Source organism: Maniola jurtina, chromosome 13 (assembly GCF_905333055.1).
Source record: "Maniola jurtina chromosome 13, ilManJurt1.1, whole genome shotgun sequence".
NCBI lineage: Eukaryota > Metazoa > Arthropoda > Insecta > Lepidoptera > Nymphalidae > Maniola > Maniola jurtina.
Window position 1 is genome coordinate 1,358,884 of NC_060041.1, and position 26,525 is coordinate 1,385,408.

The following is a 26,525-nucleotide window of genomic DNA, read 5'->3' on the forward strand; positions in this document are numbered from 1 at the left end:
CAGACTGCATTTCACTGCAAGCGGGTTTATTCACTAGGTCCTGCCTGCTCGTGTACGCTTGTAATTGTGAAGGGCTGACGCTTGGTTGCATAGTAAAAGGCTTCTTTATGAACCAACGTCATTCGGAACTCTATTATTTTTTGACATCATTCTTTTTGTTGTAACTTCATCTATTCAACTATAGTTGACTTGTTGCAATCAACCTTGATGTGAATTGCCATAGCGAAAAGCGAGTCATGTCTAAATTACTATTTTTATTCAACTTCTAGGTTAGGTCGTTCATTGATTGCCATTTTCATTTGATTTGATGTTGCTTGAAGACCCTCTATAAGACGATTCGTTATTGGTTTCATTTTCGATTGATGATTTCGATTGATCAGAAATGAAGCATTTGTTTCATCTTCATTCCTGATTCAAGTCCTGATTTTGTTACTGTTTATTATTCAATGACTTGCTCTAAAATTAGTTTCTACTTAGTACCTATTGATTCGAGAAACTAATTAATTTCGCTTTTATGGTTATATCTGCCATCATTTTGTTTAGTCCAGTGTTGTAAGGAATATTTTAATTCCATTAGTTAAACCTTATCCGAAATGAAACTTAATAAAAAAAAACTCTTTGGAGAAGCTTTCCAATTCCGTCGTGTTTATTTTCGTCGACGTTAGTTTACAAAAGTTAAACAGCCGATTATACTCGTAGAACGGAAAAAGCAAACTTGATTTACATTCCGTGGAAACATACTATAAGCTCGAAACAGACTTTCCTGTGTGCTATTTTCGGTGATTCCACATTCTTTGATGTCACGACTCTAAGGGACCAAAGATCTAACACACGGGCGCAACTTCCGTTTCAATATTTTATTTACCTACCTACTGAAATAATAATATTAGGTCGTAAGTTAAGTTAGGTCCGATATCTGCACAAAGACTTTTCATGCCCCACACAGTGGTCCCACATCGTTTTGTGAATGTACTAGCGCTTGGCTGCAATCAGACTTGCTGGCAAGTGATAATGCAGCCTTTTTCTTTTATACACAGGAAATGCCTAACGCATACCCTTCCGTCAGGGGAAACGGAGGGGTTATGTGGGGCTTGCACCCACTAAAACCTGTGTTTGTTCCTCAACGGACTGGCGGTTGCGCGGGTATCACTAAAGTAGTATTCACGCAGCCTAAGATGAAGCGTGCTTGCCTAGAAGATACAGATGCCTATAATAATAATAATCATTCTTGACTTAAAGGTGCCCTTATTAAAAGTAGAGAAGAAAACTTGTACTTGAAGCCTTTAACTGTTTACCCAACTATTACCCATGAACATTCGTCAAGGTCATTATTAATATTAATACCTAGAGGATATTTTGTCCTAAATTAATGTTGATTTTATTCATTGAATGCTGGCCTAATATGTTAATTTTTCGGGTAGTAAAAATGGTCGAAATGCATAAGTATTAAATTATGCTACTGAAGATGACTTGCCAAGGTGATTATTACTATTAACTACTAGTAATTAAATGATGCCCGTGACTTCGTCCGCTTGGATTTAGGTTTTTAAAAAACCCTACTAGAATTTACAGAACAGTGGGAAAAGTGTCCAAATATTAATTCCATAATGTAAGGTGGCCAAATATGTAATTTCTGGTCGTTTGAATTAATTGGTGGGTCCTGCAACGCATACTGTTTCATCTCGATTACTGACATTGGTTGGAGGGGAAATTGTTCCCGTGTGTAGAGTTGGAAGTTGGAACCAACACGCTCGCGGTGATACAGTCCAAACCTTATAAAGGAAGTCGTAACTGTAAATTCTAGTAGAGATTCGAATTCAAATAAATGCTAACTATAAGAAAAGGCATTTCAATTTGTTCGTTTTCAAGGAAACTAGATTGAAATAGATTAAGGTGGAGTAAAAAGTAAGGTTAACAGTTTGGTTAGTTTTTACTGAATTGAAAAACTTGTTGATTGGTAAAGAAATAATGAGGTGATTATTATTAAGTATAACTTTTGTAAACTTAATGATTGTCATCCTTAATAAGTTGTTAGCCTTAGCAAGATATTCTTCCGACTTCATGAAGTCATAGCGCGAGATCTATAGACCGCACTTTGCTAAGACTTAAAACGAGACAGAGGTATATTTCTCACATAAATCTGTCTGGTTAAACTGTTAGGCCGTGAAAAGGTAGCAGACAGACAGATAGACAGACAGACGGACAGGCACACTTTCGCATTTATAATATTAGTATGGATATCGTTTTATCTATGCCGCCTGTTCTGTAATTACACACATGCAGTAATCTATGCGGGGTCTGCAATGTATGCAGATCGCAGGCCACGTCAGCGAGTGGGGGGCGTGCGTGGCCCTGCGCTGCGGGCTGTGTTGTGTAACTTAATTACTGTTCTGTGGCGAACATAACCTTAACCACTATGTACAATTTATGTACGCTCTGCTACAGTGTGTGGGTTCTGGTTAGTCGTAAATAATAATAATATGTAGGAAATCTGCTTCGTAATACTGTTGACATGACAGTGTGTCTTTATTAGCTTTGTCAGAGGGAACTTCATGGGTGAATGATTACTACTAGGTACCTCCATGGGGAACTCTCGGTTTGATTCTGAATATTACGTCACCATAGCCTAATATTTGACCCATCGTCGATTTAGGATCAAACCCAGAGAGATCCCTCTGACGCTGCTAAGGTTGAAATCTATAGACCGCACTTTGACTTTGCTTAGTCTTAAGTTTCAGTTAAGACGAGACAGATTTATGGCAGCGGTATGACGCTGTCTCGCTTTAGCGGTGTCTTAAGTCTGAGCAAAATCTAAGTGCGCTCTATAGATCTCAGCCTTAGACGGCCCAAATCACACAGTCGTTTCATTTTCTACATTTGGCGCCTTCCAAATATAAGGTTTTGTCTCTAGTTTCAAAACTGTCTTGAACTGTGGTATTAGGTATTTAGTCTAAATACTAAACAGTCCTCGTTGGAGATATCTACTAAGTAGAAATTATATTCACAAAGCTTGTATTCAAATAAACTTTTTTGACTTTCCAATTCGAGTGGAAAATTGTTTCAAATCTACGTAAAAACTCAACTAGGTGCTATCAGATAAAAAGTAACGATTTCTGTTCAATCTAAATCTGTTTACGTATTTTTAAACTTCTTTCTTCGATTGAATTGCTGAAAAAGGTTTCGGTAAAAGTTAAAAACTTAAAACTTTAAATGTATATTTTTCGTACTGTATCTACTTAGGTATAAGTAAAAATTTACTTTTACTAAAAAAAAAAAATTACTTAAATTTCTCACTTTTTGGAGCTATGTGCGCTTACAAAAATAATCAAAACATAGGGGCAAGGTAATTCCCATAGAGCTGAAAATTCAGAACACCAAAAACTGTGAAAAGTCTTCGTCGATCTGACATTTGCAAATAAGTACTAAGCAATTAAATGCAATTAAATATTATTTACTTTAACGTGAGGAAACCTGCATACCTGAGCGTTCACATAATGTTCTCAAAGGTGTGTAAAATCTGCCAATCCGCACTTGACCAGCGTGGTGAACTGTGGCCTAGTCCCTTCTCGTTCTAAGAGGAGACCTGTGCAGTAGTAGTGTTACGCTGGCTCAGTGCGGATTGGCAAGACTTTACAACTTTTGAGAACTTTATGGAAAACTGAAGTATGCAGGTTTCCTCATGCCCGGGATCGAAGCCCCGATCTTCCGAATAGAAGGCCGACGTTTTAACCACTGGGCTATCTCCGCTTTACCACGTTACAGTTCTATATAAATAGACCTTTAGTATTTACCATCCTGGAAACGGGTGGATTTGAAATTCAATAGCATTGTGTTTTGCCAGTTTAGTAGGGTTCCGTACCTCAAAAGGAAAAATCGAACCCTTATAGGATCACTTTGTTGTCTGTCTGTCTACCCGTTTGTGGTGTCTGTCAAGAAAACCTATAGGGTACTTCCCGTTGATCTAGAACCATGAAATTTGGAAAGTAAACGTGATTTGTGGTTACATCGCAAAAAAAAAGGTGTTCATGAACAAATATAAATAATAAATTAGTATTTCCAATGTTCAAAGTAAGTTAACTATACCAAGTGGGGTATCATATGAAAGGGGTTTATATTCTGAAACAGATTTTTATATTTATGCATAATGCAAGCAAAATGTCGGACAAAATTCCCGCGTACGGAACCCACGGTGCACCAGTCTGACTCGCACTTGACCGGTTTTTTTATTTTTCGGGTCACTAACGGTTCGCGGATGCATGCCAAATACGTTTTTATTTGCGCGTTCAAAACTGTCCGCGGAGGTTGCTGTATGCTAATGAAACGATTCCTATGCCGTGCAGACCGTTTAGGACTTTACAAAACTGACTCTTGTTCGAATTTTATATGAATGAAGGAATGGAGATAGATTATACCCTGGATTAACACATAGGCCACCCTTTACCCCGGAAAATATGGGATTATTAAAGGCGCATTCGTTTTATGGATTTGCACGGGTACAGACGTAGCTTGCGTCCCGTAAATTGACAAAGGCAACTTTTTATCGCGGAAAATCGGAGTTCCCACGGGATCAAAAGCCAAATACCACGCGGACGAAGTCGCGGGCATCATGTAGTACTTAATATATTATTTATATTACTATTTGAAGGATCGCGATTTAAAAAAATACTTATGAAACTCTATGTGAATTAAAGACCGCGGGAAATAAGTTCGGGCGGTGATATTCCACAGTGCGAGTTTACCCTGTGTGTAACCGCATTGATTTTCAACCGGGTTATAGCGTTACGCATTGGGAAAATTTATGGTTTTGTTTACGGAAACGGATACGGATACACTTAGAAACTAGTCGGCCTAATCCGATTATTCTCCAAATGATAAGGAATGTATGATCATTTCATTTTATGGGCCCCTACTTTTTAACCGGCCTCAAAAAAGGAGTATGTTATTAATTCAAATTAAATTTAAAATAATTTGTTTGTTAGAAACGAGGAAGCAAATCGCTTCGTACGTGTCCGAGGAATTTCAACTCTCCCGATTAACGATCATGATGACGAGCTTGCCCGACCGATTTTTAAAAGTCCTTCCTTAGTGGTGAAATTATTTCTTAGTGGTAAGATATAAGAATGTTCTATTTCAGGAAAATTCCTCAGACCGGTTTCCTTGAAAAATCCTCAGTGGATCCATTATTAATTTCTACTGGCATGCGTCACAGTCGCTCACTATGCGATATGCTCTGTGGTATTTAAAATGCATAATGCGGTCGACGACCGTCCGTCCGTGCGTATGCAAATATCTATTCAGCGAGGTTGCGCTGAGCTAAAACTGTTATCTCCTCAGCTTAACATTACACCTACACCACATAGCTTGAGATACGGTCTACAAGTTTTAAGTTTTCAATAATTACTATGGAACTAAATTAGTACCTAGTATTAGTATATTAGTAGTAGTATTAGTATAGAAGGGCTATTTTTTATTAATTTTTTATTTTAATTTTATGAACTCCCGACCCAAAAAGAGTGGTGTTATAAGTTGGATGGGTGTATCTGTGTATCTGTCTGTGGCATCGCAGCCTTGGCAACTAACCGATTGCTCCTAAATGACGATTTTAACTTAGTTTTTTTTTTTGTTTGAAAGGTGGCTTGATCGAGAGTGTTCTTAGCTAAAATCCAAGAAAATCGGTTCAGCCGTTTGAAAGTTATCAGCTCTTTTCTAGTTACTGTAACCTTCACTTGTCGATGGTGTTATAAATTAATTTACACTTGTTTATGTCAAACAAAAATCGTGTTACATGAAGCTATCAAAATTAGGTATGAAACCGGACAGTGGACAGCAAGTTGTAAGCAAAACGAGTTACAGACCACAAATAATTTTGCTGAATGACATGCCTTGTGCGTGGGTAGGTACTAGGTACCTAGTACTACATCTTAATAATAGGTTATAATGGTAAATAAACTACCTATGTCCGCTATACATAGACTTTGAAACTATCCAACCGATAGGCCTTAGAAAGGCTATAACGAGATGTTTCTACAAAAAAAAAATTTGGTAAAAGCACACACTGAGTTTCCACTAGTGTAAGTTTTTTATCGCAGAGATCTAAAACGACATTCGATAGTACTCATCGTCCGTTACGCTTTAACGGACGAAAGCGCAACACATCAAAGTGACCGGCGATAACCCTCCCGACCGGGAATCGAACCCACCGCCCGCTGAAGGTCACCCGTGACTCACTCCCTGTACGATATCAATGAGTTAACTTCAATGTCAAACCAATACAGTGAATTACTTATTGGGCGTCTTTATATGAGCTAGCTTATGCCCGCGGCTTCGTCCACAAATTATTGGTTGAATTTTCAAAAATCCTTTCTTAGCGAATGTCTACATCATGACAGCTATCTGCATGCTAAACAGCCCGATCCGTTCAGTAGTTTGGGCTGTGCGTTTATGCATCGTCAGTCAGCTTTTCCTTTTATATATTTAGGCTAGCTTATTCCCGCGACTTCGTCCGTGTGGACTACATAAATTTCAAACTCCTATTTTACCCCTTTAGGGATTGCAAAAATCCTTTCTTAGCGAATGTCTACAATCTACATCATAATAGCTATCTGCATGCCTTTCAGCCCGATCCGTCCAGTAGTTTGAGCTGTGCGTTGATGGATCGTCAGTTACTCAGTCAGCTTTTCCTTTTATATATTTAGGATAGCTTATTCCCGCGACTTTGTCCGTGTGGACTACATAAATTTCAAACCCCCATTTTACCCCTTTAGGGATTGCAAAAATCCTTTCTTAGCGGACGTCTACGTCATAATAGCTATCGGCATATCAAACAGCCCGATATGGATTCCAAAATTCGATCTGATCCGTCCAGTAGTTTGAGCTGTGCGTTGAAGATCAGTCAGTCAGTCAGCTTTTCCTTTCATATATGTATTTAGATTATGTATAGATACGTACAATGTACGTATTTTAGCGGTTAGAGATAAGGCGCAGTGTGGTCGGTTTGACCGTGAAACGCTCGCGCTATATATAGCTACAATCGCGCCGTCCGTCCGGTTGTTCACTCCGGTGTTTACAATTAATCGCGAGATACGGTGGCTGCATTCATCTCTGATCTCACCTGTCGCCGCTAGCTCATGCCACTATGCGATAGCTTAGGCTAGGAAACTGACTGAATATAATATATTGTTTTTATATGCTACTAGCTGACGCCCGCAACTTCGTCCGCGTGGATTTAGGTTTTTCAAAATCCCGTAAGAACTCTTTGATTTTCCGCAATAAAGAGTAGCCTATGTGTTAATCCAGGGTATAATCTACCTCTATTCTGAATTTCAGTCAAATCTGTTCGTCGTGATTTTTAACCGACTACGGCAAAGCCAAAAGAAAGGGTTATGGTTTTATGTGTGTTCCACCGTAGCGCCTAAGCTATTGAGCCGATTTTGATGACTTAGATGTCAATCGATTCGTTATTATGGTTTAGATTGAAATAGCCTGACGGGCCTACATTATTCCTGAATTAAAAAGGCTATATTTTATTTTCAGAAAATTTAGAGATCCCTACGAAAATTGTAATAAGCTACCTGCCTTAGCGAAGCTGGCGGGGGTTTTGGTATATAATAGGTAATGTATGCCAGATATATAAACACATTTTCACATCCGTCGTTTTGTTCGATGAGCTACAAATAACAATGGCTGAGAGTTTTAGCTGGCAAGTAGGTATAACATCAATCGTGAATCTCAGATGTTATTGTGTCGGAGCGGTTTTACCTGCAGAGATTCGCACGGAGATATTGTTGTTATATTGTTGACAGGGACGCACAAAATAGTGCGTCCCTGTCTAAACAAAGAAGTGACCCGAATGGGTACACTGACGCACTGACGTACTTTTATTATTACGTATATAGTAGTCTATTTCGAATACGCGTATCTTCGAAATTTTATTAAGTTCGATTAGAGTGAGGAAACTCCCGGTTTTGACCTGAATCGACGATCTGTCAAATAAGGCTATGGGTGGCTACAAAGAAACTTAGTCGTTTCACAGCCTACCTGGCGTCAAATGTAGGTAACATTTGAAGCCTGCTAATGTAGGTGACTTTGACTGGTGAAGCCTCGAGGTTTTGTTAGAAATTCCCTAACTGTCGTAAACTACAACCAAACTTCATTCTATGCAGAGCTTTCCAGTAGGTATAGTACGCGTCAGGTCAAGATGGCAATCGGGGTGGTGACGCCCTGCACGCCCGCACAGCCTCTGCGCCAACCCGGTGCGGGATAGCCCGGTGCGGGTGTGCGGGGCGTCCCCCCACCTCATACCCCGATTGGCATCTCGACTTGTCGCGTAAAATTGTATGTTGTTCTGTATAGTTAACTCTGGTATAGTATAGTATAGACTTGGTAGCTCCGAACATTGACGTCTCAATGTTCCGCTCGCACAAGAGTTGCTAATTAGCAAAACAAAGTTTGTTTTGTTTCTGACTCAGAGCTATCAGTTCAGTAGACTGTAGACTGAATCATCAGCTGCCGACCTGTGAAGAACAGCAACAGGGCTGTCAAAATAAAAATAAATGGTATTTCCTTTGTTCAGGGTTCCCTACCTTATAATGGAAAAACGGAAACGGTCTCCCTTATAAAGTTATAATAGAACAACGGATGGTCTCACCACAAATACAAGGTTTAACCTAACGTTAAACGCAAGCGTTTGTAGGGGCTTAAACAGTCTTTTGTGGTAAGCCTGATTATATTTTGCTGTCAAGGTTCTTTATTTTTTAGAAACTGATTGTGGTATCTGAATTGAATATTATTGGGTTTATCAACATTTTGCTTTCTGGAAGCTCCATCTGTTATAAAGGAATCTGATCCTTATTCGATCCCAGCTTGTTATCGTATTTATCTAGTCGACTTTTTCGTTTAATTCTGTGGAATTTCTGGAAATCCTTCCACGGTGACAGTCTACATCACTCTAAATCACACTAAAATTATAAAATGGAAAGTTTGTGTGTATGTTTGTTATCCCTGCACACAAAAACTACTGGACGGATTTGGCTGAAATTCGAAATGGAGATAGATAATATCTTGGATCAACACATAGACTACATTTTATCCCGAAAAATGGAAGAGTTCCCACGGGATTTCGAAAAACCTAAATCCACGCGAACGAAGTTATAAATAAACCCTACATGATGCAACATTTTCAGACTTAGATCCAGTAATTTCAGCTGTGCATTGAAGTTGATGGTGTTGTTTACTTACATAATACAATAAACAATACTGAGAACGAGATGTAGGCGTCTAATACCAACATACGATGTCGTGAGGAGGAAAACGCGTACAGTTCAAAGCAATGAGTCATTGCGTGAGTCAGGTGTCACGTAAATAGACTAACTGACTAATCACTCATAATGCACATAATCACATAATGGACACGTACATGTTTGTCTCGTAGTTTACACGTGATTTTCACTTTAAAGTAATTACGCAGTCTGGGCGAAACCCTAACCCGGTGGTCGATTCTGGAAAACTTTCATCAATCATTATTTCAATCGCAATTGTTGTGATTGGCTGAATTTATTTTATTCTTGCTGTAACGTTGCATTCTAGCCAATAGTGAGCGAGCGTCAATCAAAGGCCATTGCGATCGTCAAACTGTAAGCAGCAGTCAATCTACCGCGGTAGGGTAAGTCCTGGTTCTAGTCTTTATCGCAGACAGATCCCCACTTGGATGCCTCCCGCTTTTCTAGGTCGTTACTGCCCCCTGAAGCTACTGAAATATTCTCCACTTTCGCCTAAGCATTTGTGAAGTCTGGAAGATACACTAACCTTGAAAAGGATAAGCAAGAGCTTATCATAGAAACGAATTTGACCCCCAGTTTGTTGCCGGCTTTCCATCTCCTGTTTTTCTAGGACCAGTCAAATTGTGGAACCAGCTTTTTCCCTTTTGTATAAGCGAATATGAAGTCTGGTGGCGATTTGTTAATTTTATGTTTAGACACATTTTTTGATTCACTGGTTTTATTCCACATCCCGTTATTCTAGGTTTTTTATGTGACATGCCAGCAAATTGTTATAATTAAGTATTTCATTTGGAAAATAAAGATATAATTCTAAATATCCTAATTAATGTTTATTTAATTTTTTATCTCTCTTTCTCTTTTACAAAGTTTGCATAACATTATAAATTATAGTATTATCTGATATCTCTTAGTCAGAGAACAAAAAATGTACACGTGTAACCTCGCCATGGTAATACAATGCCTATTATTATTTATTATTAAGTACCTGTATAAACTGAATTAACAGACAGACAGACAGACGTTAAGCTAAGTTTGTACTAGCTATAGTAAGCCTGCGTAATTTTTTTAAACTAAATGTAACCTAGGTTACCCATGTATAAGTTCACCGTGACCTAGGCTTGCGCTTTAACTGCAATCGCACCTAATATGTGTATAATATGGACTGATAGAAAAGCGCGTCTGTTTAGATTCTAGAAGATACCTGGATACACTTTTCTTTTATATATTCTGTGTTAATCAGAACCATACTTTTACTGGGTAATTTCAGAGCCTCGATAGCTCAACGGTTGAGGAGCGGACTGAATTCCGAAAGGTCGGCGGTTCAAACCCCACCCTTTGCACTATTGTCGTACCCGCTCCTGGCACAATCTTTACGCTTAATTGGAGGGGAAAGGGGAGTATTAGTCACGAATAGTATGGCTAATATTCTTTAAAAAAAAATTTTAATACATATTCATAGTTCATCATCTTCTTATTTTGTTTAATAGCATACTTATCTTTCTATTCTATCACCCATCTGATATCCGAAAGTGATTTTTTAACAAAAGAAACCCATTAACAATCTGTCACTTTCGATACGTATTCCCTGCAAATCGCCGGCTCGCATTTTATTGTGTCTGCGATAAGGCCGCACTGATTCGCGATAACGTTCCGACCGGTAGGTATTATACCACATTATACCTACCCACGGTACGTTATCGCGTGGTATTTTTATCCGCTAAATTATTAAGCCCATTAGCTCCGTAATAATAATGGTAATGGAGTGCAAAGAGACCGCCGTGATTTGCCTGTCTGTATTAATACATGAACATGATGATTAAATAATACATAATATTATAAATGCGAACGTCTGTCTGTCTGTCTGTCTGCTAGCTTTAAACGGCCCAACAGTTTTTCCGATTTTAATGAGGTACAGAGTTAGCTTACATTCCGGAAAATCAAAGAGTTCTCAAGGGATTCTTAAAGGCCTATACCTACTTGGTATAAAAGTAGCTTCAAGTTTACGTCCCGGAAATCGACATAGGCCACTTTTATCCCGGAAAATTAAAGAGTTCTTACGGGATTTTTAAAAACCTATATCCACGCGAACGATGTCGCGGGCATCAGCTAGTAATAAATACATAATTGCAATATTTGATGACAGAGCCTGCTATCTACATAGGTAGTAAGTAATGAAACAAACCTATTTTGAATTTCGTAAGCACATAATTTAGTATAGGTACTTTAGCTGCTTTAAGAGGGCTCTATCCGTCACTCGTTTCATACAATCGTAGTTCCAATTTCATTTGAATATTAAGCAACCAAAGTGCATGTTTTGCAGACATATTCTAGATAGAAACTAATATCTGTGTCTGTGGTGTTTTAGATTTTTCTAAAAATATGTAGTTTTAAAATAACAGGGGCTCAAAGATTTGTATGAAAATTTTTAAGACCGCGTAACTTTGAAACCGAATATTTTAACAGAAATCTGGAAAACCACAGACATAGATATTAGTTTCTAGAATATGTCCGCAAAATTTCATGGACTTTGGTTGCTTAATATTCAAATGAAATTGGAACTACGATTGTATGAAACGAGTGACGGAGAGAGACCTCTTAAAAGATAAACAAGTCACAGATTTGTCAGAAAAACGGGTAAGCGACGCTATGCCCGGTGCTTTAGACTTTCTGGAGTTTTTTCACTCGTATATTTCATTGCCATTTCGCGGTAACTAGGTCCTATGGGCCGCGAATAGTGCGCCTCATATGCATTTCACAAAAAAGTTGTTGTTATCAGAACCTATTGCATCGTGCGGTTAGCTCTCAGACTATCGGTTGGTTTATGAGCTTGACCTCGAATCGTTATTTGAAGCCGGTATGTTATGTTATTGCGAACCTAATTATGTTTTTGTTTGTGCGTTTGATTCATAGAACGTTCGTAATAATAAAAGAGGTACTTTGTTATATGGCAAATCAATCACAAAATTCTCAATTTTTTTCGCAAATTTATCAATTACTAGATGATGCCCGCGACTTCGTCTGCGTAGATTTTGATTTTGTAAATCCCGTTAATTTTCCGGGATAAAAAGTTGCCTATGTCAATGGATGCAAAGATACCTCTGCACCCGTATAAATCGGGCTTTTAAGAATCCCGTGGGAACTCTAATTTTCCGGAATACAAAGTAGCCTATGTCCGTCCTCGGGATGTAAGCTAACTCTGTACCTTTCATCGAAATCAGTCGATTTGTTGGGTCGAGAAAAGCTAGCAGATAAACAGACGGACAGACATACTTTCGCATTAATAACATTAGTATGGAAGTATGGATTCATCCATCCATCCATCAGCCTGTAAGCGTCCACTACTGGAGCCTTTCCAAGAGCGCGCCACCAAACACGGTCCTCCGCCTTCCTCATCCACCCGCTCCCCGCCACCTTCTTCAGGTCATCGGTGCAGCGGGCTGGAGGTCGTCCCACACTGCGCTTACCGGTACGCGGTCTCCACTCCAGAACACGTCTGCCCCAACGGCTGTCGGTTCTGCGACAGGCATGGCCTGCCCATTGCCACTTCAGCTTGCTAATCCTTTGAGCTATGTCGGTCGCTTTTGTTCTCCTGCGAATTTCCTCGTTCCGGATTTTATCCCTGAGAGTAATACCCAACATAGCTCGCTCCATAGCGCGCTGAGCGACTTTTAGTTTGTGGACGAGGCCAACTATGGATGGAACAAGTATGGATTAGTTTGGATTATTTTTGTTGAGTTTATGTATTAGGTTTTCCATTCATTGACAATAAGCGATGTTTTAAATCAACATACGATGCATACGAGTAAAAAAGATGATTGTAGGTACCTACTATGTTTTCGTTAGTCACTCAAAGATATTGCACAACAAGTGTAAATTAAAAATTTTCAACACCCCCGACAAATCATTTTCAAATAAATAATTATGTATATCTAGGCAACGTCCATCTTGACAGCTTGACATTTGCCAATTGACACTTGAATATTATGAACCTAAGGGTTATCTAACCTTCTTTTCTACAAGAAAACTAGAAAATAGCTGATAACTTTTAAACGGCTGAACCAATTATTTTGGATTATAGCTAAGAACACTCTCGATCAAGCCACCTTTCAAACAGAAAAAAGTAAATTAAAATCGGTTCATTCGTTTAGGCGCTACGATGCCACAGACAGATACACAGATACACAGATACACAGATACACAGACACACAGATACACAGATACACACGTCAAACTTATAACACCCCTCTTTTTGGGTCGGGGGTTAAAAAAATGTTGTTTCGTGTACCTACACAGCCTTGTGTAATTTTTTTTTGGTGTGAAAATGTGTCTATTTTTAACTGTGATTGGTTTGTTTTTGACCACGTTTTTACGATTTTTGCTCGTTATGTTATGAGAAGCATGGCATCTAATACCTTATTATACGCTTTTTAATGATATACTTAAATATATTTATTTGGTTTCAAAATATATGTAAAAACTATCTGCAAGAGATTTCACAACCACATACTTTTGTAGGAGCAACAAAGAACTGCGCACGGAATACTTTTACATAAACTGGGCGTAAAGTTTACAGACACTCATTTAAAAATATTTATATATAATCTTTTGAATTGTCAAATGCATCTGGTTCGGAATGCCTTTCCTACCGAGAAGAGCAACAAAGTCGGCGGTTGCCGTCTTCAATGATTCGATTTACAATATTATGCCATGTATAAAGGTACTCGCGCATTGCTGAAGCGAGCTGCAGGTCAAATCCACGCTCTTGTATCGTTTACGTAATCTTCGATTGTTTGATGTGCTTGTGTTGGAGCGATGAGTGTTAACGGAGCTGTTGTTGTCCTCAGGCCCGGGCAGACGGAGCACGGGCACGGGGCGCTGGCGTACGGCGGCAAGCAGGCGGGCGTGGCGCCCGCGCGGCCCGCGGCGCCCTACGCGCCCAACTACCCCTCCACGCTGCGCCTGCACCAGCCCTATGGATCCGCTGCGCTGTCATACAGGTGTGTAGCACCACCATGTACTTCCTTCATGTGTTCCTTCAGCAAGCGAGAGTAACTCGGGCACAACTCAGGCGTATTTAACGTGGCCGCCAAACAGAATAGTCATTTTCAGGCTGCCCAAGGCTGCCATATTTTAAGCACCAAGTAGGTGCTATAGATTAACTATTTTTTACTACCTGATATTATAGTAAAGAATTATAAGTATTATTGACGTTAACCTTAACCATAAGAAGATGCCATCTCCCAAAAGGGATGGCAAATGGAATGAGGATCCCGCAAACGGAACAAATGATTATGTAACTCTCGAAAGAGAGACATACTTGCGTCGCTTACCGGTTTCAGCTGTTTCTGCTGCGGCTCCTGGCATTGACTTGATGCTGTCTCCTGATACGTCTACATGACACGAGGCCAATTATATGCGTCCCACAATAGCGCTGTGCCTAATTTCATTTGGAAAAAATGTATCCCTTTCAGTTCGTATTTTTCAGAAACTCTACCTTTCATTTAATTCATTTACCTAAAGTCGCGTAGGTAGTTAGGTACCTTTTGAATGCCTAACCGAAGACCTACTTGCTAACTTAGGTAGAGGTTTCATGTAATGTGGGGTACGTGGGAGAATGAGACGCATTAATTACGTGGAGCCCCATTGTGTTTCAGTTGCGATATCCAGATGTTTCCACGCAACACCTAGATACGCGGCGCTATTGTCTCGGGATCAAATACACTAGCGATGCTAATTTTAAATCATTTTCATTTCGTGGAATTATTAATTTTTCTTCACAGCGATTTTTCACGGAAAGTGATTTTTCAATTACAATTTTCACTTAAATCATTTCCTATACATATAACCTAACATTGATACTTGAATTATGATCAAGCCTAATTGCGCTGATATATCGCAGGCTTGTTTTCATGGAAAGTGAATTTTCGCACTTATCATTGTAAGTGCGAATGTTCGCTCTTCATGAAAGTAGCAAACGATTGTTTGCTACTTAATTGAACTGGATGTTTACCCTTTCTTACACGCAGGGATGTGAGTGTTCTCGCTCGCGCGCTCCCTTAACAAAAAAAAACACCGTGCTCTGGCCATAGCTTGGAGTTTTGAGTTATGAGTTATGACACAATGCTTTTGGAATCAGCGATCGTCGATTTTCCGGCTGCATTGCGTTTAGGCAAATTTCTGCGTTCCATCGCCGTATTGACATATCAAACCCCTTAGTAGGTAGGTATAGGTAAGGTAGGTAAAACTGTGTTTGTTTGTTGATGTGTCCTTCAATCACGTGGCAACCCACGGAGCAACGGATCGACCTGATTATTTTTTGATGGATATACGTAGTAAGTTGAAAAACTAAAATCCGACTGCGATCGTCTTAATAAACTATGAAATATTATAGTAAAACTGTTTTTCTGTCGCTTGGTATATTTAAATGTTGTAGTACATTTATATTTTATGAATTCAGAATTTTCTGTGTCACCCCAATGGATACAATAGCATAAAAAAATTTCGGAGACCCCCCACTTTTTTTCATGGATGTTTCGTTAGGTCAATTTTTTTCGTATAAAATCTAGCTAGCCCATGTCACCCGGACCTTTACGACGAATCGATTGACACCTCATTCATCAAAATCGGCCCAGTAGTTTAGGCGCTACGGTGGAACACACAGAATCGGGATACAAACATAGCATATGATTTTAGCAGTCTATGTATTGTATGTATGTGTGTAACATACATATATAGACTGCTAAAATCATAACCCTTCCTTTTGGCTTTGCCGCAGTCGGGTAAAAACTTGGAGCAATGTAATCTTTTTATTTTCGTCATGTTGCTGTAGGTACCGTTGTTTTTGATCGTAAAATGAAACTGCCCATCACCTGAGAAACTCGCCATGTTGTTTTTTTAACCCCCGACCCAAAAAGAGGGGTGTTATAAGTTTGACGTGTGTATCTGTGTATCTGTGTGTCTGTGTATCTGTGTATCTGTGTATCTGTGTATCTGTCTGTGGCATCGTAGCGCCTAAACGAATGAACCGATTTTAATTTAGTTTTTTTTGTTTAAAAGGTGGCTTGATCGAGAGTGTTCTTAGCTATAATCTAAAAAAATTGGTTCAGCCGTTTAAGAGTTATCAGCTCTTTTCTAGTTTTCTTGTAGAAAAGAAGGTTACATAACCGTTAGGTTCATAATATTATGTCAATAGACAAATGTCAAGCTGTCAAGATGGACGTTGCCTAAATACATAATTATTTATTTGAAAATGATGTTTTGGAAAACTCAAATACTTTGGATCGTCGGGGGTGTTATAAATTTTTAATTTACACTTGTAAATAACACGGTGTCACCTGCCACCTGGCTGTGTGCGATACGAGACTCCGGGCTTCGGACAGCTTTTCTCTTTTGCGCGGAAGCCAACGGGGTTTTTTTTTTGTTTTTGTATGAGACTTGACACCGGACCGTTAGTGGGGCCTACTTCGTAATGTTTCCTTCTCAAAAAAAATTATGGATTATGCAATACTAGCTGATGCCCGCAACTTCGTTCGCGTGGATGCAGGTTTTTTAAAAATCCCGTGGGAACTCTTTGATTTTCCGGGATAAAAAGTAGCCTATGTGCTAATCTAGACTATAATCTATCTCCATTTTAAACTTCAGCCCAATCCGTCCAGTAGTTTTTGCGTGAAGGAGTAACAAATATACAAATACACACAAACTTTCGCCTAGTGGGATAGTGTGAAGTGTGATTGTTCAATCATGTTAGTCGTAAGTAGTTATGATAGTAACATAGCAAAAACAGACGAAAACGTAACACACGGACAAATAAACTCACTTTCGCATCACACTTAATATTATAAAGGTGAAAGTTTGTATGTGTGTGTGTGTGTGTGTGTGTATGTTTGTTACTCCTTCACGCAAAAATTACTGGACGGATTTGGCTAAAATTCGGAATGGAGATAGATAATATCCTGGATTAGCACATAGGCTACTTTTTATCCCGGAAAACCAAAGAGTTCCCACGGGATTTCGAAAAACCTAAATCCACGCGGACGAAGTCGCGGGCATCAGCTAGTTTATAATATTAGTAGTTCTGGCAGCACAAACCAATGTTTCTTGCACAAACTTCTGGCAGCACGAACCAATATTTTTACTTTTTTGCACAAACGATTCGAACAGCACGAACCCAATGCTTTTTGCACAAACAGTTCTTGCAGCACGAACCCCAGTTTTTTGCTTAAACAGTTTTAGCAGCACGAACACAAGATTTTCTCATAAACGTTCTAGTTCTAGCAGCATGAACCCAAGTTTTTGGCATACAGCTCTGGCAGCGGAACCCAAGATTTTGGAAAAGCTTCCCAAACACGTTAGTTTCTGGCGGCTTATTTCGGCCGTGTTTCATAACTGCTCCGGTTGGCCGGCGGCCAGCGAGTTGTTTTTATTGTTTTTATGTTTTATTTCCACTCTTTCACTCGATTGTCTGGTTTGTCGCCGGTCTATTTATGTTTTGGCAAAGTCAAGGGAGTTGCGACACGATCTTCGTTTTTGTATGACCTCGCAGTTTTTGTACCATAGCAGCTTTCATTAAGCTCAAGTCACATAGACGGAAGCGATTTTAAGGTCGCGTTTCCACTGAAGTTCCGAAACGGCATTATCTACCAATCAGATTATGAGAGAAAAAATTATCACGTCACGTAACAACAAACCCTGATTGGTCGAAAACATACTTTAAACGGGTTAATAGATTTTGAAATAATTACAAGGAATTATCTATGAATTTATTATAATAATTTATAAGAACATAATTATTTATACTGTTAGTTTATCTATCTAAAAGAATAAAGATAGATAATAATATAGTACACTAGTTTTTGCCCGCAACTTCTTCCGAATATGTCATTTATAGTAGTTACTACTGGATAAAGTTTAGATAAACTTTCTAATGGGGAAAGAATTTTATAATCGCTTCTGTAGTTTCAGAGCTTATCAATTACAAAAAAAATAAACAAATCTTTCCTCTTTATAATTTTGAGAAGTATAGATATCTAAGTTGTTTAAATAAATAAAGTAAAATCAAATAAACATCAGGTGACCCGCTTGCTTGTTTGCTCGCTATTTATCCATACTAATATTATAAATGCGAAAGTATGTCTGTCTGTCTGCTACGTTTTCACGGCCCAACCGCTGAACCGATTTTAATGAAATTTGGTACAGACTTGGGATACATCCCGGGGAAGGACATAGGCTACTTTTTATCCCGGAAAATCAAACAGTTCCTACGGGATTTAAAAAAATCGAAATCCACGCGGGCGAAGCCGCGGGCATTCCCTAGTATTACATAAAAAAATAGAGGCTTAGAAAATAAAAATTTATCTACCTAGGTGAACTTTGAACCTAAAAACCACTTAAGTTTGAACATAGTATCTACATACTATAACACATTTTAACTTAACATTTTACAGTGAAAGTCGTCCATCCAGTATTTTACTGCAGAATGGAGTGGAAATACTTGGAAAATGTTAATTATGTGGATATAGAGTGAGAGCCAGCGAGGGCCAGACCTTCGTTATTTTATAAAAGCTGAAAGTTTCTCTACGTATTGTTCCCAACACAGGGAAGAACGTTAAGCGACTATGTTTAGATCGGGTTAGCTTTGGGAGATAGCAATCAAAAAAGGTATAAAAAATCGTTTACGGCAAAGTGTAAAGTGTAATTTTTTTAATATTTTCATCGGAACACGTCTTGCATTGCCAGACACTTGTGGGTACCCCCTGCCAGACACCTTTAAGTTTAAAAGTAAGGATGCCTGGCAGGGAGGTTACCACGATACTAAGTGTCTGGCAAGTGGCAATGCATGACGTTATTTCTCTAATAAAGAAGAATTTATTTATTTTCCGAAGAAAATATTTAAAAAATGCACTTTATACTTTGATGTAATTTTTTTTTTTTTTTTTTTTTTTTTTTTTTTTTTTTTTTTTTTTTTTATTCACGATAGGCAAGCGCTTGACCACAATCACACCTGATGGAAAGTGATGATGTGGTCTAAGATGTGACGCGTTTACCTAGAAGGTGCCTATTCACTCTTGTTTTAAAGATACCCGGATTGTAATTGGTAGGAAACACAGATCGGGGAAGAGTATTCCAAACCTTAGCCATGCGTATGAGGAATGAAGACGCAAAACGTTTCGTGCGTGTAGATGGAATGTCGACGACATAAGGATGGAAACTCGCCCGATGTTGTGATGATGTAATTTTTTTACACTTATTTGACCTGTTATCTCCCAAAGCCGCCATGATCCAAACTTCATAGTCGCTGATCGTTCCTCCCTGTGTTGGGGACAATACGCAGAGAAACATTCACCTTTTATAAAATAACGAAGGTCTGGCCCTCGCTGGCTCTTGGTCCAATATGAGATGTTCTAGAGATTTCTGTGTAGTGTGCACTGATGTCGGCGGGAAATATGTAATCTAAAGTAGTCAAATGAGGTTAACAACGCACTAAACTGGTTTCCGTGGCGCCGTAAACATAACTTTGTTTACTAAGTAACAAGTAGCAATGTTACGTATCCAAGCTAGATTTCCATCCACTATAAAATGTAGCCGAATAATATCTATCTACACTAATAGGTATTATAAAGAAGTAAAGTTTTTTTAAATTGAAATTGACAGCCAGGCTGATCCGTTGCGCAAAAACTGAGCCAGCCCTTTTGTCACCCGATGAGGCTATTAATCGCGGTGGAAAGTCTCGCAATTTTTTTTTAGCACATATACTCAATGGCAAAGTTTGTATGTTTCCTACAAGTAAAAGAAGGAAGGAACCTATCCCAGGAAGCAACTGTAATTATTGAATCGATTTTGAAAATTCTTTCACCGGTAGAAAGCCACATTATTCCTGAGTGACATACATTTTATTAACCCCCGACCCAAAAAGAGGGGTGTTATAAGTTTGACGTGTGTATCTGTGTATCTGTGTGTCTGTGTATCTGTGTATCTGTGTATCTGTGTATCTGTCTGTGGCATCGTAGCGCCTAAACGAATGAACCGATTTTAATTTACTTTTTTTTGTTTGAAAGGTGGCTTGATCGAGAGTGTTCTTAGCTATAATCCAAAAAAATTGGTTCAGCCGTTTAAGAGTTATCAGCTCTTTTCTAGTTTTCTTGTATAAAAGAAGGTTAGATAACCGTTAGGTTCTTAATATTATGTCAATTGACAAATGTCAAGCTGTCAAGATGGACGTTGCCTAAATACATAATTATTTATTTGAAAATGATGTTTTGGAAAACTCAAATACTTTGGATCGTCGGGGGTGTTATAAATTTTTAATTTACACTTGTTTTCAATAAAATTAGATATCCTTACGAAAATTGCAATACTGTGAATTAAGTCGGAAATCGTCTCAATTGAGAGCTGCCGTGGGGTGCGCTGCGTAAATAATTTTTTTTTTTGAGTAATTAGGGAGAATGTACAAATGCCCTACGCCTTGCATGTGCTCCAAAATCTAAACTAAACAAACAAGCTAGAGCGTGCACCCTTCCGGATAGACCTTTCGCCCTTGCTGGTATGTAGGTCGCGCATAATACATATCTGCAATGCTGTATGTATGTGTATGTGTGTGTATGTCCACTCACATGATCTAACTCTACCTACCTTTTTTTTTTTTTATTTATTTTTTTCCGCTGGTAAAAATGCAATTACGCATGCCGCTCAAAAGCGGGTATGTGGGGCTCACTGGCAATGCATTTGATGTTGCATTCATACAGCATACCCAGCAAAAACCCAGCGGTGCCGTCCACGTCAGGTTAGAGGCGTCTCAGGATCCCGGGTGTCGTATGCGACTGAGACGTCTCAGCGTTAAACCGGCACAGTTTTTAGTGAGGGAGAAGATGAGCGTAATGTCTCCTTCTTCTCCCCTGTCTTCTTCTGCGGCATGGGTGAGCGTCAGCGGACAGCTCTCGCACCCGCTCCGCGGCCTCCTTCAGTGTTATGACAGTTTCACAGAAGGAGACCATCACACTCCAGCTCGTCTTACTGCCAATCATGCCGTCTATTATGCTCGACAGCGAGAAGTTTCCTCCAAGCCTAGACGACACGATGTGGCGCTGAGGCCCCCATGCCACACGATGTGGCGCTGAGGCCTAACTCTGCCTACCTAGACTTAATGCTAAAACGTTTTTTGAGACATTTCATCTCAATTAAGGCCCCGTGTCCACCTCAGCGGAGTGTAGAGGAAATGTGTACAATCAGATTTGTAACAAGTGTAAATTAAAAAATAATACCCCCGACAAGTGAAGGTTACAGTAACTAGAAAAGAGCTGCTAACTTTCAAACGGCTGAACCGATTTTCTTGGATTATAGCTCTCTCACTCTCGATCAAGCGACCTTTCAAATAAAAAAAAACTAAATTAGAATCAGTTCATTAGTTTAGGAGCTACGATGCCACAGACAGATACACAGATACATACGTCAAACTTATAACACCCATCTTTTTGAGTCGGGGGTTAAAAAGATGACTTGATAATGTTTTCACTTTTGATGATGATGATATAAACAACACTAGTTCAAAAGGCCTTCTAGTTTTCCTTTTATGTGCGTGTAATAATTTATATATTTAACTACCAGAAATAAATAGGTAATAGAATAATTACAGCATAATGCTTTTGTATGGAGAAGTGCGTAATTAAAAGGTATCTTCAGTTTGAGATTTTGAAAAATAATAATCACTTGCATAATATTAGAATCATCTAGTGAAAGTAGTTGTTTTGTAGGAGCTAAGCGGAAAATTACAGCGTTGAATCATATCTACACCTGACATGTCGAATAGCTGTATCGTTAAACCGTTAACTCATTAAAATGTTATTTTTTAAGTCGAATCGGATTCCTCACATTGCGTAATATTTCACAAGACAATTTCAAGAGGCCATAACGAAACAAAAATGTTAGTGTGGATTTATTCACTGAAAAAACCTAGTGTATCTATTTGTTATCTGCCAAAGCTACGTGATCCAAACTTCAAAGTCGCTGATCGTTCGTCCCTGTGTTGGGGATAATGCGCAGAGAGACTTTCAGCTTTCATAAAATAATGAAGGTGTGGCCCTCACAGGCTCTTTGTCTATAGAGTTGCAAATAAAGCAATTGTTGCGCAAATGGGAACAAAAAAATCAAATGATATCTTACGAATAATTCACACGTCTCCGCTCCGCTTTAGTGGGAAACTTTTGATATGACTTTGTCTGTGTTGGTGTTAGCTGGCGGGCGTGCTCTGCCTTTTTGGAGTGTTTTTTTTGTTAAAACTGACTGGAAAGCGCTCTAAAGGGGTGCTGTGCGTATGTCGGCGAGTGCCGGCACAGACGGGGTCCATACTTGTATATTTTAACTTACTTGTTACAAATAACTACAAACTTGACATTGGCTAATCTTTGTAAAGCCAGAAGAGAGAAAAAAAAAACTTTTGACATGGGGACGCCACAAAGGGGGCACAGAATAAAATAGTAAGTAATACAACGTACGGACTGGGAAATGATTTTTAGAAATGCCACGCGAGCGAAACTATGAAAGAGGTTTCTATGGTTGAGATACATAGCCTGTACGCTATGACGCTATGTGATGCTCAGACCTAAGCTTAAGTTAAAACGAGACAGGCTTATGTCAGCAATATAACGCTATCTCGTTTCAGGAAAGTCAAAGTGGGTTCTATACATAGGTTCAATAGATCTCAGTCTATGTACATATAACCTGCTCTCGATAACGCGTGAAAACTGACGATCGGCCCACGTTGTCAGCCACGTGGTCGTAGTTCGGGACTGGAATAATAATACACACAGCTGACGTCTGACGCACAGTTATACCGCTGTTTAGCGAACGTACAGTTCAGATATAGCCTCTCATTGCTCCCCACAATCTCTATCTCAATAATATAACCTACTTTTGATAACGCGTGGAAGATCGGTCCACGTTATCGGCCACGTGGTCGCATTTCGGAACTGGAATAATATAATACACACAGCAGCAGCTGATGTCGGACGCACAGTTATGTGCCGCCGTCTAGCGAATGTACAGTTCAGACGGCAATACCAAAGCCTAAAGATATAGTTACTCCATACGGAGGTCCTATGCACAGGGGTGAGACGGAGGAGGGGTTAAACCAAGTGGTCTAAATTCGGCAGAGCAAGCTTTAATTAAACTTAGTCATTCTGATATTTGGGTGACAAGTGCTAACTTTGTAAAACCGAACAGAGAAAATAAATTTCAATTTCAACTGCTATGGATAACGGACGGTAAATCCAACACATCTAATTTCTCCTTTCACCAAATGTTGTCTGGTGGAGCATTGCTCTGAGCAATAAGGCCACCTTTGCATACAATTGTTTTTAGTTTTAGTTGCTTTGTTTTGTCTTCATTATTTCATGTTTTGTGTGCAATAAAGTTTTCTATGTATCCATCTATCTATGGCTCTGTCGCAAACGTGAAGGGCGTCATCTCACTATAGTATTTAGTATTCCCGCTGTCGCAACTCGCGATGACCTGCATCGTGTACAAGAATGCAGGTCGACAGCAACTAGGGTGGATACAATATAAACGTTTTTCCTGTTCGACATTTTCCTTTTAAGTAGGTAAATAGGTATAAATATATGTTTAAGTGCTTCTTGTGAATAACAATTTATTATTGTTATCGAAAGGTTATCGCGAAGATAATCGATAAAATGCCAATATGGGTCGTTGCAATGATACCCGTACCTGCCTGATAGTGATAAGGTCTCACTATTGCGTCGCACCAGCGTTCGCTAACTCAATGTCTCCAAATGAATGATAGCCAGCGAGCTAATTCTTTAATCCATTGAAGGTTTTCTACGAAACGATATTTAGATATCACTCAGTGAAGCAGCAATGTAGAACCAACCGACCTCAATGGCTGTCTTTCAGTTAGACACTGAGCGTATCACCTAGCAGTACGAGAGTCGAGAACCTTTTGCTGTTTGCCACGTCATGGAGTTCGCAACAAAACAATGTTATCTGCTTTGTTATATCAATGCGGGGTATGGGAACGGGGTGGTTTGATTATACAATTTAATTGTTTATCGGCCTTGTCGGGAAGTTGAAATTGTTTACATTAATATTTAAAACCTTGTGATCATTAAAAAGCGGTGATAGTCTAGTGATTAAGACGTCCGCCTTCATTTCGGAAGGTCGGGAGTATGGGATGATGGTATGAGTATGCCCGGGATGGGCACGAACCTCTAACTTTTCAAAGTTATAGATAAGTTATGTAAATAGAAAACCTTTACTGCACACAAAACATGAAACCAAGACAAAACAAAGAAACTAAAAACTCAAAACAATTGTATGCAAAGGCGGTCTTATTGCTAAGACTTAGAGAGTCATGTGAATTTTAAGCAATTAAATATAACTTGCTTTAACGGTGAAGGAAAATATCGTGCGGAACATCAGAGTTGTCGATGTTCTCAAAGGTGTGTGAAGTCTGCCAATCCGCATTGGGCAGTGGCAGACTATATAGACCCTTCTCACTGAATAGGAAACCCGTGCTCAGTAGTTGGCCGGAAATGGGTTGATCATAATGATATGAAATCACATTGTAGGTATAGCGAATATATCGCGAGCTCACCATTTCCAAAAAATAGAAATTAGCAGAAAATCGTGAGCAGTAAAATGATCCCTGTTGACAAGGCGGTGCGGTCCCCTAACAATTGAATTCCCTTTATATGCCAAGAAAACTCCTAGTGACTGATGGCTCGGTCGAACCGGGTTTACCGTCGCAGCACCTACCTGAAGAACGAATGATCCACTTCAAGTAAAAGAATTAAGTTTGTTCTGCCAACTTTTGTTATGATTCCTCCCGCGTTTACCTCAGTTACTCCGCAAGAATTGCTCTGTCTAGATGTCTCCGTCGACCACGCAGTATCTTTTCAGGCTGTGGTACGACAGTTCTTCATGTATATTTTATATTTTATTCTACATTGTTAAGTCATAGCCGATGTTGCCCTCAATACGTTAACAGTGTGTTTTTGTGCGTTGCAGGGACAGCTATGCGCGCGGCAGCGGCGGTGGTGCGGTGGGCGAGTACCGCGCGGGCGCGCGCATGTCGCTGCTGGGCTCCGCGTACCTGGCGCCGCCCGCGCCGCCCGCGCACCACCCGCCGCCCGCCGACCCGCCGCCCTTCAAGAAGATCCGCCTCGCCGCCGCCAAGCCGCACCAGCAGCTCCGCGTCGACACCAGGGTGAGTACGGAGTCTGCGGACCACCGCTGGACAATATGCCTTACCTCCTCAGCCTCGCTCATCCACCCGGTGTTAGTTGTTCCCGGTCTCGCCTTCGTCAAGACCTTGTAGTAAATCAGAAGTTATCGAAGAAATCACTTTATTTTATGGCCGGCACTTTCAAACGGTATATTTTGTTTGTACGTGCCTTGAATGATCTCCTTTGACATATTATTCACGATCAAACCGAGGACTTCCCACACTCTAGTTCACTCTGGTAGAGTGCATTATGTATGTGTTTAAACTTTTTAATGACCAATCTGTGCTATTTAGTTATTTAGATCAATGACCAAAGTCAAAGTCATTTATTAAATTTGGGTACTATAGTACACTTTCTGATTGTCAAACAATGATGTAGTGGTGATAATTAGTTACGTTAACTTAAAACTAAAGTTAGGAGGGTCCCAAACGCGCCCAAGTCTGATAGTGAAACTAAAGTATCATTGTGCATGTTCCAGGAGCCGGTTATGAACTCGTACAACAACACGGTGGAGGTGTTGTCGCCCAACCCGCCCTCGGAGCCCACGGTGGAGGACCAGAGCTTTCGCACCACTAAAGATGATCTTCTACAGCAAATATCTAAGGTGAGGCACTGCAAGATTCTCCTCTCTTATAGTTCTAAAAACTCTTACCTAACACAATTGCGGAGACATTTCTTTGCAATTGTGCATTGTGGAGTCTACATCTCTTGAGGGATGCTCCGGTGTCGTTGCGAAACCTGCGCCGAGTGTTTTCTGGTGGATGTGTGTGGTGTTGCGTGGTGGTGTTTCTGGCTTACTTGGTGGCTGGAATTTTCTGCATGCTTAGGATGGCGAGCGGTGCAAGTCGTAATTAATCTTTTGATTCCTGGTATATCATGGACTTCCGCAAAATAACGCCTGCTTCTATGCAATCATATTTTAATAATAATTAATTATCGAACAAGATGCAGTTTAGGCTTTGTTATATCAATCTAGAATAACTAGTACATTTCAAGAACCATCAAATCATTTTAG

The 26,525-nt window shown here is 39.6% G+C and overlaps 1 protein-coding gene across 5 annotated transcripts in view; it reads left to right on the forward strand.

Annotated features, from left to right (window-relative positions):
* The window catches only part of LOC123870665 (protein split ends-like), a 169,279-nt gene that overhangs the window by 99,852 nt on the left and 42,902 nt on the right, over positions 1-26,525 (forward strand). For all 5 annotated transcript variants that reach the window (XM_045914019.1, XM_045914020.1, XM_045914018.1 and 2 more), the window contains 3 exons: positions 14,123-14,275; positions 25,293-25,491; positions 25,989-26,114. In XM_045914019.1, the coding sequence (XP_045769975.1) occupies positions 14,123-14,275; positions 25,293-25,491; positions 25,989-26,114 (478 nt within the window). The remainder of the gene's footprint in view (positions 1-14,122; positions 14,276-25,292; positions 25,492-25,988; positions 26,115-26,525) is intronic.